This window comes from Colius striatus, chromosome 18 (genome assembly GCF_028858725.1).
Source record: "Colius striatus isolate bColStr4 chromosome 18, bColStr4.1.hap1, whole genome shotgun sequence".
NCBI lineage: Eukaryota > Metazoa > Chordata > Aves > Coliiformes > Coliidae > Colius > Colius striatus.
Window position 1 is genome coordinate 9,650,076 of NC_084776.1, and position 15,381 is coordinate 9,665,456.

At 41.9% G+C, this 15,381-nt stretch overlaps 1 protein-coding gene across 1 annotated transcript in view; it reads left to right on the forward strand.

Annotated features, from left to right (window-relative positions):
- Nucleotides 1-15,381, forward strand: part of LOC104558376 (myosin-13) — a gene marked incomplete at its 3' end in the record, with an annotated part of 33,361 nt that overhangs the window by 13,198 nt on the left and 4,782 nt on the right. The window contains exons 20-38 of the mRNA XM_062011036.1: nt 521-776; nt 2,637-2,879; nt 3,373-3,549; nt 4,212-4,357; nt 4,448-4,538; nt 5,259-5,648; nt 5,741-5,867; nt 6,418-6,536; nt 7,242-7,438; nt 7,989-8,172; nt 9,060-9,225; nt 10,021-10,145; nt 11,448-11,756; nt 11,837-12,040; nt 12,125-12,250; nt 13,129-13,299; nt 14,329-14,433; nt 14,507-14,602; nt 15,052-15,186. Coding sequence (XP_061867020.1) covers nt 521-776; nt 2,637-2,879; nt 3,373-3,549; nt 4,212-4,357; nt 4,448-4,538; nt 5,259-5,648; nt 5,741-5,867; nt 6,418-6,536; nt 7,242-7,438; nt 7,989-8,172; nt 9,060-9,225; nt 10,021-10,145; nt 11,448-11,756; nt 11,837-12,040; nt 12,125-12,250; nt 13,129-13,299; nt 14,329-14,433; nt 14,507-14,602; nt 15,052-15,186 — 3,367 coding nt within the window. The remainder of the gene's footprint in view (nt 1-520; nt 777-2,636; nt 2,880-3,372; nt 3,550-4,211; nt 4,358-4,447; nt 4,539-5,258; nt 5,649-5,740; nt 5,868-6,417; nt 6,537-7,241; nt 7,439-7,988; nt 8,173-9,059; nt 9,226-10,020; nt 10,146-11,447; nt 11,757-11,836; nt 12,041-12,124; nt 12,251-13,128; nt 13,300-14,328; nt 14,434-14,506; nt 14,603-15,051; nt 15,187-15,381) is intronic.

The window sequence follows — 15,381 nt, forward strand, 5'->3', positions numbered from 1 at the left end:
TGAACTATGGGCATCAACAACATCCTTTTTCATTCAAAACCATAAAAAGATTTCATTTTTGTTTTCAGTTTTTATCTTAATAATTTCTAATATGGCATTTGCTGTTTTGAGTGACACACAAAGCAGAAAGGTGATCTTTCCACAATTGACAGTAACTCTCACATTTGTAATCTCAGCAAAAAAGATGTCAGTTTTCACTCTGGTATTCACCTGAGGACCTGCACTTTCTTTGAGACTGAGGAAAGTCTCAGAGATTCCCAGGCAACATGCCAGAGTAGTTTGTCTGTTTTGCAGTATTTCTCCCTCTTACACCAAGACATAGTTATTGTCCATGCTACTGAACAAGTCATTCTGCAATCAAGGGCCTTGAAATGAGCCTTTAGTAAAAGAAATAGAGGTGAGGAAAAAGGTCTCATGCAAAAGTACCTTAAGGGAAATGCTGATGTTGTATGGCCAATAATCTGTCTGTTTCCAACCTCATCTCAACAGCCTCAGAAACTCTGTTTAAATGTGTTTTTAGAGAATCCATTTATATCATCCAGTACAACATTCGTGCATTCATGAATGTTAAGCACTGGCCCTGGATGAAGCTGTACTTCAAGATGAAGCCCTTGCTGAAGAGTGCAGAATCTGAGAAGGAGATGGCCAACATGAAGGAGGAGTTTGAGAAAACCAAGGAAGAGCTTGCAAAGTCCGAAGCAAAAAGGAAAGAGCTGGAGGAGAAAATGGTGACTCTGTTGCAAGAGAAAAATGACTTGCAGCTTCAGGTTCAATCTGTGAGTATCCTCTATTTTCAGATTCACCCCATTTCCTCTTATTCTGCTGCTCTTTCCCTTCTCTTTTCCATTGTCCTACATAAACAGACATGTAACAGGGCCAGATTCCCCACTGCTTCATACTTGATCTTGTCATTTACACTTAACCAAAGGGAGTAAAAAGCACATTTAAAACATTACCACCAGCAGGAATACAAGAAATTGTGACTGGGTTCCATTGTGAACCCATTTCACTATTAAGCAATCACCAGTGGAAGAATCTGATGTTCCACACAATGTGCTCCTAATAATGATATCTGATTCTAGATGAAATACAGGCTGTTTCCACATCTGGTGAACATTATAATATGGAGCCAGAGCAGGGGTGCTTTTCTGTCAGAGACAGGACTGAAACTGTGGAATAAAGATTGATGCTTTTCTCTGGAATACTGACGAGGAGAGACTGAAATTGCACAAGACAGGAATACTGTCAGGTTTTAAAAGCTAATAAGATACTATGTGGTCAAGAGCAGTTTGGTACAAGTAGATCTGTCACTTATTTCCATGTGCTTTTGGATCAGTTGGATTTTGACAAGAGTCTTGTATAATTTCAAGCACTAATGCTGTAACTGTGCATGCTGAAGATCAGATTTATTACCTGAATCCTTCTTCATGACTTGAACTTAACCTTTTGAGTTTTCTGAGTTTCTTTGTATCCTTCTCAGTACTTAATGTTCTGTTCTGTAGAACACAGCTAGTCTACAAGTATTTGGGGCTTCACCTTAACCTCTTAATGGACGATAAGCAAATAAAAACCCCTAACTAACATTGAGGTTTATGTGCCTTTCAAAGTACTCAGATTTCAGACTTTGGAACATTAAAAAACCTTCTAAGGTACGATCATTGCCCTCAAGTGTGTTGTCTGACTCTTTCTCAACTACCAATTTCTTCCCTGTTTCAGTAGTGGAAGGATTCTTCTTCACTTCTCACTAACTCACATTTTCCCGTATTGATAACTTCTATCAACCTTGCTTGAAAGATTCTTCAAGCACCATTTTCTCCAAGTTTGTCCTCAGAAGATGGACACTCACTAGCCATGATTTTCAGTGTGCTATGTATTTCAGCCAGAATCTGAGAGAAAATTAAACATACCATTTTCTGTTACTGCAGTGATGGCTTTCAGCCATAACTCTTCTAGGAGGCAACAGATATCTTTTCTGGTATTCTGTCTAGAATATATCATAGTAGCATTAATTTAGACAAAATTAATCTATTAATCACGTGTATCAAAGTGTTAGTTACAGTTAAAGTTGCAAGCTACAATTTAAGCTGAGCTTGACCCTGTCTTGGCTGAGACATTAAAGAATGATGGGAGCAAGGTTAGCCTCATGTGAATAAAGTGGGAGAAGAGGTTTGAGGGAGTCAAACTGACCTAAGTCATTAGAGTTGGAGGAGTTTATTAAAAATAGAATCACCCAACACTCAATGGAAGATAGCTTTGAAATGTTACATGTTTTACAAATCCACATCTAAGATTGCACTTCCATGAAATCCAGTTTGCTACCCACTTATTTACCTCACTGATTCCTTGCAGGCACCTTGTTATGACAGAACCCTGAGATTCTTTTGTATGGTATTGCAGTCAAACCATCTCAGCAGCTGAAAGGAAGTGTCTCTACCAAGGGATTATGGCTCACGTTCCTAGCCATGACTGAGTAGGACAATTTCCTCATGATCAAATCATGTTCATTACTGTGATTTGCATCAGAAATTCTGCCCTGACTTGTGTAATCAACTTCCTGGAGATGGTACTTGAACAACATATGTTGCCTTTTGTCATTTTTATGATAAATATAACGTGCTTTCAATATGTTCTGGCAGGAGAGTGAGAATCTAGCTGATGCTGAAGAGAGATGTGAAGGACTCATCAAAAGTAAAATCCAGCTAGAAGCTAAAATTAAAGAACTAAGTGAAAGATTGGAGGATGAAGAGGAGACAAATGCTGAACTGACAGCAAAGAAGAGAAAACTTGAAGATGAGTGCTCTGAGCTCAAGAAAGATATTGATGATCTTGAACTGACACTGGCCAAAGTAGAAAAGGAGAAGCATGCAACAGAGAACAAGGTGACAGAGGAATCAGGGAATTATTCTTCCCCAGGCAGTTTTCAGTTTTGTGGAAAGTTGTCATCATTCCTGTGTGCTCTGAAGGAAAGTGGTATGTGCCTAAGGCATAGGAGAGAGGTAGTGCCACTTAATCACCTGTGACAGAAAAATTGCTGTTAAAATTTTAACTTCCTCTTAGGAAAAACATTTTTACGTGATAGTTCCAAAAGAGTTAAGAGATTGCTATGGTGCTTGATAGGGAACTGCCATATTTGGCTATTTGCTGTCATAAGGAACCAGAATATTTCTGTCTCCTGTAGGAGACCAGTTTGCTTGTGAGTAGCTCAGCACAGAACAGCTGTGCTGGTCCTTTCCCACATGCATTGAGGAGAACTGATTTTGCAGACATCGAATGTTTTGTTATAATTATCTTATATTTAAGAAGCCCAGGTCTCAGCTAGTCTGTAATGTCTTAAGGCACTTCCTCACAGTATGGATACTGACTGTTTAACAGGTTAAGAATCTTACTGAAGAGATGGCAGCTCTGGATGAAAATATTTCTAAACTCACCAAGGAGAAAAAGGCCCTCCAGGAAGCCCACCAGCAGACACTGGATGACTTGCAAGTTGAGGAAGACAAAATCAGCACACTCACCAAAACCAAGACCAAACTGGAGCAGCAAGTAGATGATGTAAGACAAAGTGGTTTGGGTTATGTAGGTAGATGCTTTGACAGATTAGAAGAGACTAGAAATCTGAAGTTGAGACTATAAGCAACACCTAAAGCAGCTAAACCACTTCTAAGAATTTCATCTAATAAATCATTGCCTGTTGACAGGATATTGAGAAATCCAGTACATCTTTCATCTTTCCCTGCCTATTAAAACTATGTCCAACACTAGGTATTTCAGCATTGTAGACTTCTGTGCCCTATTTTAACCAATCAGCTGGAGCAGTGTATCTGTGGCAGTTTGAAGTTTGCCAAAGAGTTATTTATGGTCTCTTACTGTGCAGTGTGGATATACTCCAGGAAGCTATGAACACTGGGAATTTGCCAATATTTAGCAGTCTATACGCTGGGAACTGCAGCCACTGGAAAATTCTACTTTCTGTATTTTTCAGAAACTTGTATTCCAACTCTGCACAGATAAACTACAAACAGATTAATATGAAACCAAAACATGTCAGCTCTGATCTTGCAGTGAGAGTGCAGCAGAGATGGAGATGAGAGATATATATAGGATCTGAGAGATCTCTCTGTTCATCACTTTTGAACTCTCGTTAGATTTTTAAATCAGGAAGTTACTTTCAAGGTATAATTTCTGTGTTTCAAAGAATGTTTTATGTGTTTTAGCTTGAAGGATCTCTGGAACAAGAGAAAAAACTGCGAATGGACCTTGAGAGAGCAAAGAGAAAATTGGAGGGAGACCTGAAAATGTCTCAGGATTCCATCATGGATCTGGAAAATGATAAGCAACAGATGGATGACAGGATAAAAAAGTATTGCACAGATTTTTTTTTTATGCTCTGAATTCAAAAACTCAGATTTTATCTTAACCATATTGAATTTGCATTCTTGTTCTTTAACAGAAAGGATTTTGAAATTAGCCAGTTGCAAAGTAAAATGGAAGATGAGCAAGCCCAAAGTACTCAGCTGCAAAAGAAAATTAAGGAGCTTCAGGTATTTTTAGCACAGGTTCCTTGGAATTAATTGATATTTATTCTTTGACTGTTCCACAAAATTATTTTCCTACACATGAATAAAACAATTGATGTGGACTCTGTTTCCCATCTCAAGGCACCTTTACAGAAACTCTGGACTCCAATCACACATAGGTGTAAGAAATTTCTTGAGTGAAGCTTGTAGCAGGCTTTCAAAATAAATCAGATACTCAGTTGTAACAGTGGTGAAGCCACTGAGAAGTACTTTTCTTAGAATGTGACATAATATGTCATGATCTGGACAGACATTACCTTCTAAATGCAGAGCCAGGAAGACAGTTCTCTTCAGTGCAATTATCCCATGGTTGCTCATGTCAAGGTTTCCTCCACCTTGTTTGCTGACAGAGAGAGGACATTACTTTGTCTTGGGAAATTTCTGTGAAATTCACATTCCTTTTAATTTTCCAGTGACATAAACTCTATTTTTTTCAGAAAAGCGCAACATTAGACACTTTATAACTTCATAAATCCATTCCAAGCTATAACATAAAATGAAATATCAGATTTGACATTCACTGTAGTTCCAAAACTGAATATTGCATGTCCTAGGACACAATTTGGTCAAATTTCTAGTAGTGCTTCACTCTCTCTGCTGATAAGAGTGGATGGGAATGTTTGCCTTTTATTGTTCAGTGATCATTTCAAATCAGTCTATTCAGAGTCCAATTAACTTTCACAGGCTCGACTAGAGGAATTGGAGGAAGAAATTGAGGCTGAACGTGCAATCCGTGCAAAGACTGAAAAGCAGCGAGTTGACCTCTCCAGGGAGCTGGAGGAGATCAGCGAGCGGCTGGAAGAAGCAGGAGGGGCGACAGCAGCTCAGGTGGAGATGAACAAGAAGCGTGAGGTGGAGTTCCAGAAGATGCGGCGTGACCTGGAAGAGGCCACGCTGCAGCACGAAGCCACGGCTGCCGCCCTGCGCAAGAAGCACGCGGACAGCACAGCCGAGCTTGGGGAGCAGATCGACAACCTGCAGCGAGTGAAGCAGAAGCTGGAGAAGGAGAAGAGTGAGCTCAAGATGGAGATTGACGACTTGGCCAGTAACATGGAGTCTGTCTCCAAAGCCAAGGTTATTGCACAGGAAGAAACATTTTTCATCACTACCACTGTTCTTCCGAGCAACTAGATGAACTGAAGGATGTGTTTTCTGTCTCTTAACAGAGCAATCTGGAAAAGATGTGCCGAGCTCTCGAAGACCAGTTCAGTGAAGTCAGAGCCAAAGACGATGAACATATGCGACTAATTAATGATCTGAACACACAGAAAACACGTCTACAGACTGAGAATGGTGTGTCCCTAGATTAAATGTAATAGTCCTGTGCCAAGTACTTAAATATGCTGTCTGAATGTCTGTGTATTTTCTAATATATTCATCACTGAGTGATCTGAACAAAACTCAGACTGTAGATTGTGGAATCTCCTTCACTGGAGGTTTTCCAAACCTGCCTGGACACATTTCTGTATGATCTGATCAAGGGGAATCTGTTTTAGCAGAGGGTTGGGCTGGATGAGCTCTGGAGGTCCCTTCCAACCCCCCCATTCTATGACTCTATGATTCTATGAATTTCCTCCTGTGGCAGTCACAGAAACTGTACCCAAGGAAACAAAAAAACTAAACAAAAAGAAGAACCGTCAATCAAAATGAATGTGTGAGTTTGTGGTCAGTTCATTCCCTTTTCTTCAATGCCAGCATAATATTTCTCCTTGACAGCTTTTTCCTACTGGTGGGAATTAATTTGCTACTCTCCATTTTACTGCTTTTCATCTGACTAGCTCTTATTATTCGTACATTTTATGTCTTGTATCTCTGTCTAAAACTATAAATGTTTTCTCATTAGGTGAACTTACTCGGCAACTGGAGGAGAAGGAGTCCTTGATTTCTCAGTTGACTCGAGGCAAACATGCCTTCACTCAGCAGACTGAAGAGCTGAAGAGGCAACTAGAGGAAGAAAATAAGGTGATTTGTTTTAATTTGGACCAACAAATTGTAAAAGAAATCAATGAGTTAAAACTATCGATGAGATTTCTCCTCAGAGAAATGTGAAGACATTAGAAGAGTAAAACATTCAAACTTTGCCTTGGATTATAACACAGAGAGAAGACATTAAAAATGAAATAAGGAAGAGAGTTTAAGTCCTCATCATGCTTTCTGAAGTTCAAAAACATAAGAGGAGCAAATGAAAATAGCTCTCTGTGTGTATCTCACTGCCACAGAAATCCCTGAGGCAAAGAAAACAGCAGCAGGCAAAAAAAAAAGAAAGTGAGCAGGAGTGCAGGCATATCCATAGTTAGATATGATAAAGCAATTTAAAGTTTATTCCACCCTCAGATAAACACTAAACTCTACCCGAAAAGCTTACAGGGATATTTCTTGAGGGAGAATCATGTCTGTCACTGTATTTCTTGTGTCTTTGCCTGAAGCACGTGGTACAGGTATGTTTGAGAGGCAGTATCCCAGACAGGACAGACAAGTGCCTGATCCTTTTTAACAATATCAAGCCTGAAACACAGAGTCCCTAATATTGTTCACTTTGCTCATTCTGTTACTGTTGCAGCTGTTGCACATGGTCAGAGTGACGTGGAGTTTTTATCAAAATCCAGTAAAAAAATCCAGTCACAAATTGTTCATGTTTTGACAACTTGTTCAATTTTAACTACCCAGGCCAAGAACGCCCTGGCCCACGCCTTGCAGTCAGCTCGCCACGACTGCGACTTGCTCCGGGAACAATATGAGGAGGAGCAGGAAGCCAAGGGGGAGCTGCAGCGGGCCCTGTCCAAGGCCAACAGCGAAGTGGCCCAGTGGAGAACCAAATACGAGACGGACGCTATTCAGCGCACCGAGGAGCTGGAGGAGGCCAAGTATGTGAAGGGATGGTCTGGAGCAAGTAGATGGCCATTTAAGTATAAATGTGAGAAGGAACTGGAGGAAAACAGAATATGCTTGTAGTGGGAACGTACAGAGCTGTGTGCTTTGTAATGTGTTAAGAGTGAAAAGAGGAGTGAGTAGAGGTTTAAAGGAGCAGGAACAGAGACTTGAGAGAATCAGAAAGGAGAATTCCAATGCATTAACTATGGAGTTATCATAGTAGTTGAATCACAGTAATGACAGCACTAATCACGGTAGTTAAAAAAAATTACGGTCTTTACACTGCCAATATTGAAAGTGTGTTTCTGGTTCCTCTCTACATTGGATTAGTCTACCCCTTGGTTATGTATTCTCCCAGCCTGTGCAGTACTTCAGTATGCTGTGTCATCCCAGGCTCCTATTGATGCCCTCTGTTCACCTCATCACAGTTTTCTGTCCTGCTTTCTCTGCCCATCTCAGTGCCCATGCCAAACTCCTTTCCCATCTATTTTCTGAGAACACCAGAACTTTCCTTCTCTCAGCACTGATTGTCTCACCCTGCAGAAAGAAGCTTGCTCAGCGCCTGCAGGAGTCAGAGGAGCAGATTGAGGCTGTCAACGCAAAGTGTGCTTCACTGGAGAAGACAAAGCTGAGGCTGCAGGGGGAAGTGGATGACCTTATGATTGACGTGGAGAGGTCAAATGCAGCCTGTGCAGCATTTGATAAAAAGCAGAAGAATTTTGACAAGGTTCATTCAAAGAGCCTGACAGATCTGAACATCTTTAGACAGTTGATAGGCCAGGCCAAAATTTGAAATTATGTTCTGCACGCACAGTAAGATAAATTACATCTTATCCAAAGCAAAGCTATGGTAAGGAGCACATAACAAAACATACAGTAAGGATAATGTCACAGTGTGATTAACCCCAGATGACCACAGCAAACAATAATGTAGCTTTGTGAACATTTAAAAGAGTTTGCAAGGGAGACTGAGAAGATTGATATCTAGTCTGTGATCAAGCACACTGAGCAAGTATTCACATACGAGATAACAAGCCTCGACCTTCACCTGGTGCTACTTTGCCAGCCTCGTGTTTGGGTTAGGCAGAGCCTCAGAGTCCTTTACAAAGTCTCAGCCTTCACTGTCTTTAATAACAATGAAAAGAATCAATAATGTTTGACCAAGAGATGTTACACAGCTTCATGCACTGGCCCAGCCTTATGTGAGTGAATTAGGTGAATGTGCTAAAACAGATGCCTTACAGGGCTGTGGTATTAAACTCAGGAGATAACCAGTAAAACAAGATCTTTGTGAGCTCAGTGCAAGACCACTGGCTCTAGCAACAATAAAAAGGCTCACACAGCCTCATTTAGACTAACTACATAGTGTCCAGGCTGGTGTCAAATCAAACTGAGAGCTTAGGGTGTGCACTAGCGCTGTCTGAAGCGGACAGTTTAAGTAGCTTCCACCAAAACAGCCAGACTATGTGTCACAGTAAATTGATTGTCACAGACAGAAAACAGTCCAAAGAAAAAGACTGTAAGACAGGCCATGCCTCTTGGGTTCTTGTCCTGTAAATGTGCAGAGACAGGAGTGTTGCAGAATGGGTCATTCTTATGCTCCTGTCACTCCAGGTCCTGGCAGAATGGAAGCAGAAGTACCAGGAAAGTCAGGCTGACCTGGAAGCTGCCCAGAAGGAGTCTCGCTCTCTCAGCACCGAGATCTTCCGGATGAAGAATGCCTATGAAGAAATGCTTGACCAGGCTGAGACTGTCAGACGGGAGAACAAGAACCTCCAGCGTAAGTTTAGATCTCTATCAGCTGGGATCCACCATGAATCCTAAGATGCTTCCATGTTTCTGGGCTACCAGAGCTCTGCCTCTTCCCAGGGTTTTGTTCATTACTCTTTTCCCACCAAGCTCAGGTTAGGTGACTTTCTTTCCTGTTCAGCTGATCACAAAGTCACCTGTAAGCACATGCCTATAGCTCATTACAGCACCCTACTTCCTCATTGTAATTCCCCTCCTTCACACCATCATAATCCCATTAATGGATAGGGAATAAACTTAATGAAGTGATAGAAGTGATGGTGAAACCAGGTACTCTTTTTTCAGATTACTTCAGTCACTGCCATTAGAAAAAAACTGAAAGGCTGTTGCCTATCTCCTGATTATTGGAGGACCAGGCAGCTGTGGCAAAATTAAATTGGCATTTAATAAGTAAACTGACTGCATAAATTAAACACGGCTCAGTTTCTTTTTGTGAGCTGAATGATCCCCGGGGAGTATTTGAGGATAAAGAAAGCAATCAAACGGGACTGTCACTGGAAATGTAATTTTACTTTCCAGAGGAAGTTGATATTATTCTCTGAGTTCACTCCAGTTGGTCCCTCTCATTTTCAAATTGCACACTGAACTGGAATTAACAGGTATTCAGAAATAAAGATTGCACATGAGACAAGACCTATTATTTCTCCTCACTGCTGCATCACATTACATCGTTATTTCTTCCATCATTCCCATTGCCAAATAGCTATTGCAGGTGCCCATTGATAGCATTACCTAAGATGAGTTGAGTGTGTTTTCTGTGTTGCAGAGGAAATTTCTGATCTGACTGAACAGATTGCTGAATCTGGGAAAGTTAATCATGGACTGGAGAAAGCAAAGAAGCAAATTGAGCAAGAAAAGTGTGACCTTCAAGCAGCATTAGAAGAAGCAGAGGCAAGTGTCTTCAATAAGGGGATTTATTTTAGAGAGATAATGAATGGAGAAAATTTGGAGATTACATATTCCTGTCTTGATACTGTCACAAAGATGCAGTATAAGAGCACAAGCTGACCAAACAGCAAAGGGAATACTCCTCTCCTGTACCAATATGGCATTACTTGCTGTGCTACGTTGCACATAAAGCCTCAGTCCCAGGTTAAAATGAAGCTCACTTTGCACCACATGTTTGAATTTCCACCTGTGAAAGGCTGAAGAAAGGTCACTTGTATTTCAAAACTCTGACAATTTTTGTTGTTAATCATATGAATCAAGGATGCTTTCAGAGCAAGTCCAAACCATACTTCTCAACATCCTTTTCAAAGAATGCTGACTGTTGAAGTGAATTAAGATTGTATTTCTTCACTTCCTGCACTTTCAATGAATGGCTGTCAACCAACCAAGAAGAGCCCCGCCTTCTTTTCACTGTAATTCCCCTTAGGTAGAAAATGAAGTAAAAAATGAGAGACACATCTCTAATCTTCAGATCTCACTACATGGGCAGGCTTTAGAAGCAAGAGTTACAGTGGTCATGCAAATCCATCTGCTCTAATTTATGCACCTAAATGCCATCAGTCTAATCTTGAATTAGACACCATAGGCTAATTCTAGATTCAGAAAGGAGAACTAGGCATCTCTGGAGGATCTGTTCTTGAAAAGGATGCCAAGGCATGTCCAGTGGCTGCAAAGACTAAAGCCTCAGGCTTTTAACTCCTAGACATCTGAAGCTAAAAGAGTACCAGAGGAAAAAGGCTGCATAGAAGGGCAACATACCCACAGAGTCATTGAGGTGGGACTAAGTACAAAGCTCCCGAGCAGAATTCAGCATGGAGATGTAAGAGAAGGCAAGCTTCCTCTGAGCATGAGGCTTGGTTGTCCTTTTTTATCTTTTCACATGTTTTATCTCTTCAGTGCCAACATAGCCCTCGGTGTCCAGGCCTTGTGATACTGGAGGCACTTTCCAAAAGAGTCTTATTCCTGACCTACTCTAGATGGTCCTGTTCTGGCAGGGTGGTTCAACTGGATGATCTTTCAAGGTCCCTTCCAGCCCTTGAGATTCTGTGATTAATTTCTGTCTGAGGTATAGTGATTCTTGTGTATGGGAGCAGCAGTCAGCTTTTTCAGTGCTACCCTTTTTCTAAACATCCACAGTAAGGCAAATATATCTGTGCTACTGGCTGCTAAGTGTCAAAATTCTGCACAGGCATTTCACAGTAACAGACATTACATAGATAAATTATATTATTTCAATCCTACCAGGGCTCTTTAGAACATGAAGAGGGAAAAATCTTACGTGTTCAGCTGGAGCTGAACCAGGTGAAGTCAGATGTTGATAGAAGGAGTGCAGAGAAAGATGAAGAAATTCAACAGCTGAAGAGGAATCACCAGAGGGTATTAGAGTCCATGCAGACCATGCTGGATGCTGAGATCAGAAGCAGAAATGATGCTTTGAGGCTGAAAAAGAAGATGGAGGGAGATCTGAATGACATGGAAATACAACTGAGCCATGCCAACTGTCAGGCAGTAGAGACCCAGAAGCACCTCAAAGCTGTCCAAGGGCAACTCAAGGTAGGGATCACACAAGGGCTACTGTCCTACAGGTCTTTCCCAGCCACTCTGCTTGTCTCATGGTGCTTTCACTTTCAAAGGATTCCCAGCTCCATTTGGATGATGCTTTGAGAGAGAATGATGACCTGAAGGAACAGCTTGCTATGGTAGAGCGTAGAAACAATCTGATGACCACAGAAATGGAGGAGATGCGAGCTGCCATGGAGCAGACAGAGCGAGCCCGGAAAGTTTCCGAGCAGGAGCTGACGGATGCCAGCGAGCGAGTGCAGCTTCTCCACTCACAGGTATTTGGTATCTCCTTTACAATAGGCATGTGAGACTGGCATGAAATGAGGTGGGAATGACCTGGCTTTGAACTCTCCCAACAGAACACAAGCCTGCTCAACACCAAGAAAAGACTGGAAGTGGACATTACTCATTTACAGAATGAAGTCGAAGACAGTATTCAGGAAGCCAGAAATGCAGAGGAGAAAGCAAAGAAAGCAATCACAGATGTGAGTCCTCTTGCTTGCCTCTCTTCCATTTCATACACTGCAATCACCTTTACATTTTAGAAAAGCAGAAATCAGGTGGAGGAGAACCAATTCCCGAACACAGGAACAGAAAATACTAAAATCATACATGCTCCTATACAAATGCTAGATGTGTATGAAATAAGAAGAATCAATATGTTTCATTTAAACAAGGCTACAGTTCCACAGGATTAGGAAACTAAATCTTAGGACTATCTAGGAAAGGTATACAAAAATGAAACTGAAAACAGTTACACCATTGCATCAAGGCACCGTGCACCTGGGCCAGAAGTGCAATGACAATTACGGCTATCCACTAGCGCAGTGCTGCAGGTTCCCCTCTGCCCTCTCTGCCCTGTCACATTGGTCCTATCCATCCCAGATTCTGAAGATCCCAGTAGGCACCAGCTTTTCATTGTGGTTTGAGATACTTGAGGTCACTTCATTAGAAAAATTACTTAGGAGTCTAACTCTTCAGCAAATTTAAGCACAAAATGGCCAGATACTCAAAATCTGGGAGCCCTGAGATGCAGACTGCTAGCTGGTGACACTCCAAGATGTCTCTAACTTTCAGTGACTCCTAAAAAATGAAACTTTGGTACTGAGTCATTTGCATGCCTTAATTACTGTTTTTCTTGTCATCAACGTGCCCATTCTCCAAGGCAGAGTAGTTTTAGAAATACAGATAGTAAGAAATGGTGATTCTCTTTACATGAGAGACCCTTAGCACAGCAATGGGCACTGACTGAGAATGTGGAGAGCCATACAGCAATGTGAAGCTGGGCATGGCTCTCACGGAACACACAGAACTGCCAAGGACAGGAAGGCATAATCATAACATAACTCTGCACTGCAACCAGGCAGCCATGATGGCAGAAGAGCTGAAGAAGGAGCAGGACACCAGCGCTCACCTGGAGAGGATGAAGAGAAATCTGGAACAGACAGTGAAGGATCTGCAGCTTCGTCTGGATGAAGCCGAGCAGCTGGCACTGAAGGGTGGAAAGAAGCAACTTCAGAAACTAGAGGCACGGGTATGGTGAAGACAAGGGTAGGCTGAGGTTATATTCCTGAGTGAGCCCTTGGTTGCTGGTACCTCTGGGAACTTTGCAAGAGGGAAAACCCCAGGTATCTCCAGCAGGTTTAATGAGAGCTATACTGAGTGGTCATATGTTGAGCTGTGGGTGAGGAACTTGAGAACCAAAAACTGAGCAGGTGAAAGTGGTGGCAGATGAACATATACAGTAACTTACCTAGGGAAAACTAATTTAAAACATACTTACTTGGAGATGAACTTGGAACTGGCAATTACAGCTCAGCCAGGAGATTTTAGTCTCACTCATGACAGGCTTCAGAAACTTTCTTCAATATACAGCAAAAGCAAAATCCCAAAAAGAGAAAAAAATGGTCTTCATTAGGAAAGGCACTGAGAACAAGACAGAGAGCATCACTATAGTAAATGTACCATGTGTAGTTCTGGTCCTTGCAACTCAAGAATGACCTGACAGCTAATGAAGCATCCAGGGAATGGCAGCTGAGAGGGTGGAAACTTATGAGGAGAGAAACACAGCTAGGACTCTTCCATTTGGAGAGAAGATGGCTGAGGGGGATGTGATCAGAGTTTACAGAATCATACAGCACAACTGACTGGGAATTAGGTGTTCTTGGCTTTGAAAGGAAGTACCCACACAGAAATAAAAGCATCTGTGTCCTGGTTTGACTTCTATACACTGCAGAAGAGACATGGAGCTATGGGAGGTTGTTAAGGATTCATGAGAATCCTTAATGAAACAGATTTTCCCCATTTACCTGGTCAACATTGACAGAACTCTCCCTTCCTTGTTTCAGTTTCCTCTTCTCTGCCAAATTTAAGCCAATTTTTTATTATAAACGCCCCAGGTATGCACAGCTAAGTTCCTTCTAGAAATGACTACAGATCCAAACCATGTCACTACTAAAAGAGCATGGTGAGCAGTTTTTAGCTAGTCTAGCCTAAGATCTTACAGCAGGATCAGCAGCCATTGTTGGCAGCCTGCTGACTTCACCATGATACTGTGTTTCAGATTAATGAGTTAGAAAACGAGCTTGATGCTGAGCAGAAAAGAGGAATAGAGTCTCTGAAAGGTGCTCGCAAGTACGAACGAAGGCTGAAGGAGCTCACTTACCAGGTAATCCTCTGTTCCTTTACATGCATCACTTTAGTCCATCTTCTGAAACTGACTTGATTTTCACTTCCCACAGTCTGAAGAGGATAAGAAAAATATCCTTCGCCTCCAGGACCTGGTGGACAAGCTGCAGTTAAAAGTGAAAGCATACAAGAAACAGGCTGAGGAAGCTGTGAGTGCAGGACTCCAAATTTCTGTAGGCCCTGGGTAGAATTTTCCAAAAGGCCTAGGCTCCCAAGTTCATTACAATAATTGAATGCACATGTTTGCTGCAGCAGCCATAGCCACTGCCTTTGAATATTCCTTACATCATAAAGCCATAATGGCTCACAAAAGAGCAGGCAGAGCTTAACTATCCCAGAGTTGTTGCACTTTTGGAGCCACACTAGCCAGTTTTCTCAGCAGGAACTAAGCAGGACTAATTGCTCTGTCCCCAGCTGAGTGCTCATGTTGTGGACAGTACTAGACAGAAATGCACAGGGTTCTGGCGGTATATGGATGTAGGTCTGGGGCTCACTAGTAGATGATGTTGCTTTGGCTCATCCAGAGGGAGTTCAGTCAATGGTAACAGGTCAATGTGAGTTTGTGTCCACATCACTGATGACACTGTGTGATTTTCAGGAAGAACAGGCAAATGCTAATCTCTCACGGTGCCGCAAGACTCAGCACGAGCTGGAGGAGGCTGAAGAACGAGCTGATATTGCTGAATGTCAGGTGAACAAGTTGCGAGCCAAAAGTCGTGATATTGGAGGACAGGTAAGTTGGAGGGCTGCAGAGAAGGATGGTTCCTATGCAGCAAGTGCCACAAAGATCTCTACTCAAACACCTGGCAGACATAGCTGTATTCCCCCCACTGGAGTGTCCTCATTATAGAAGGCCAAAAACTGGCAACTATTCAAAACCACTGGGTTTTGAAAGCTCTTTTGGTGCCTCCCAAGAGACCAGATATGA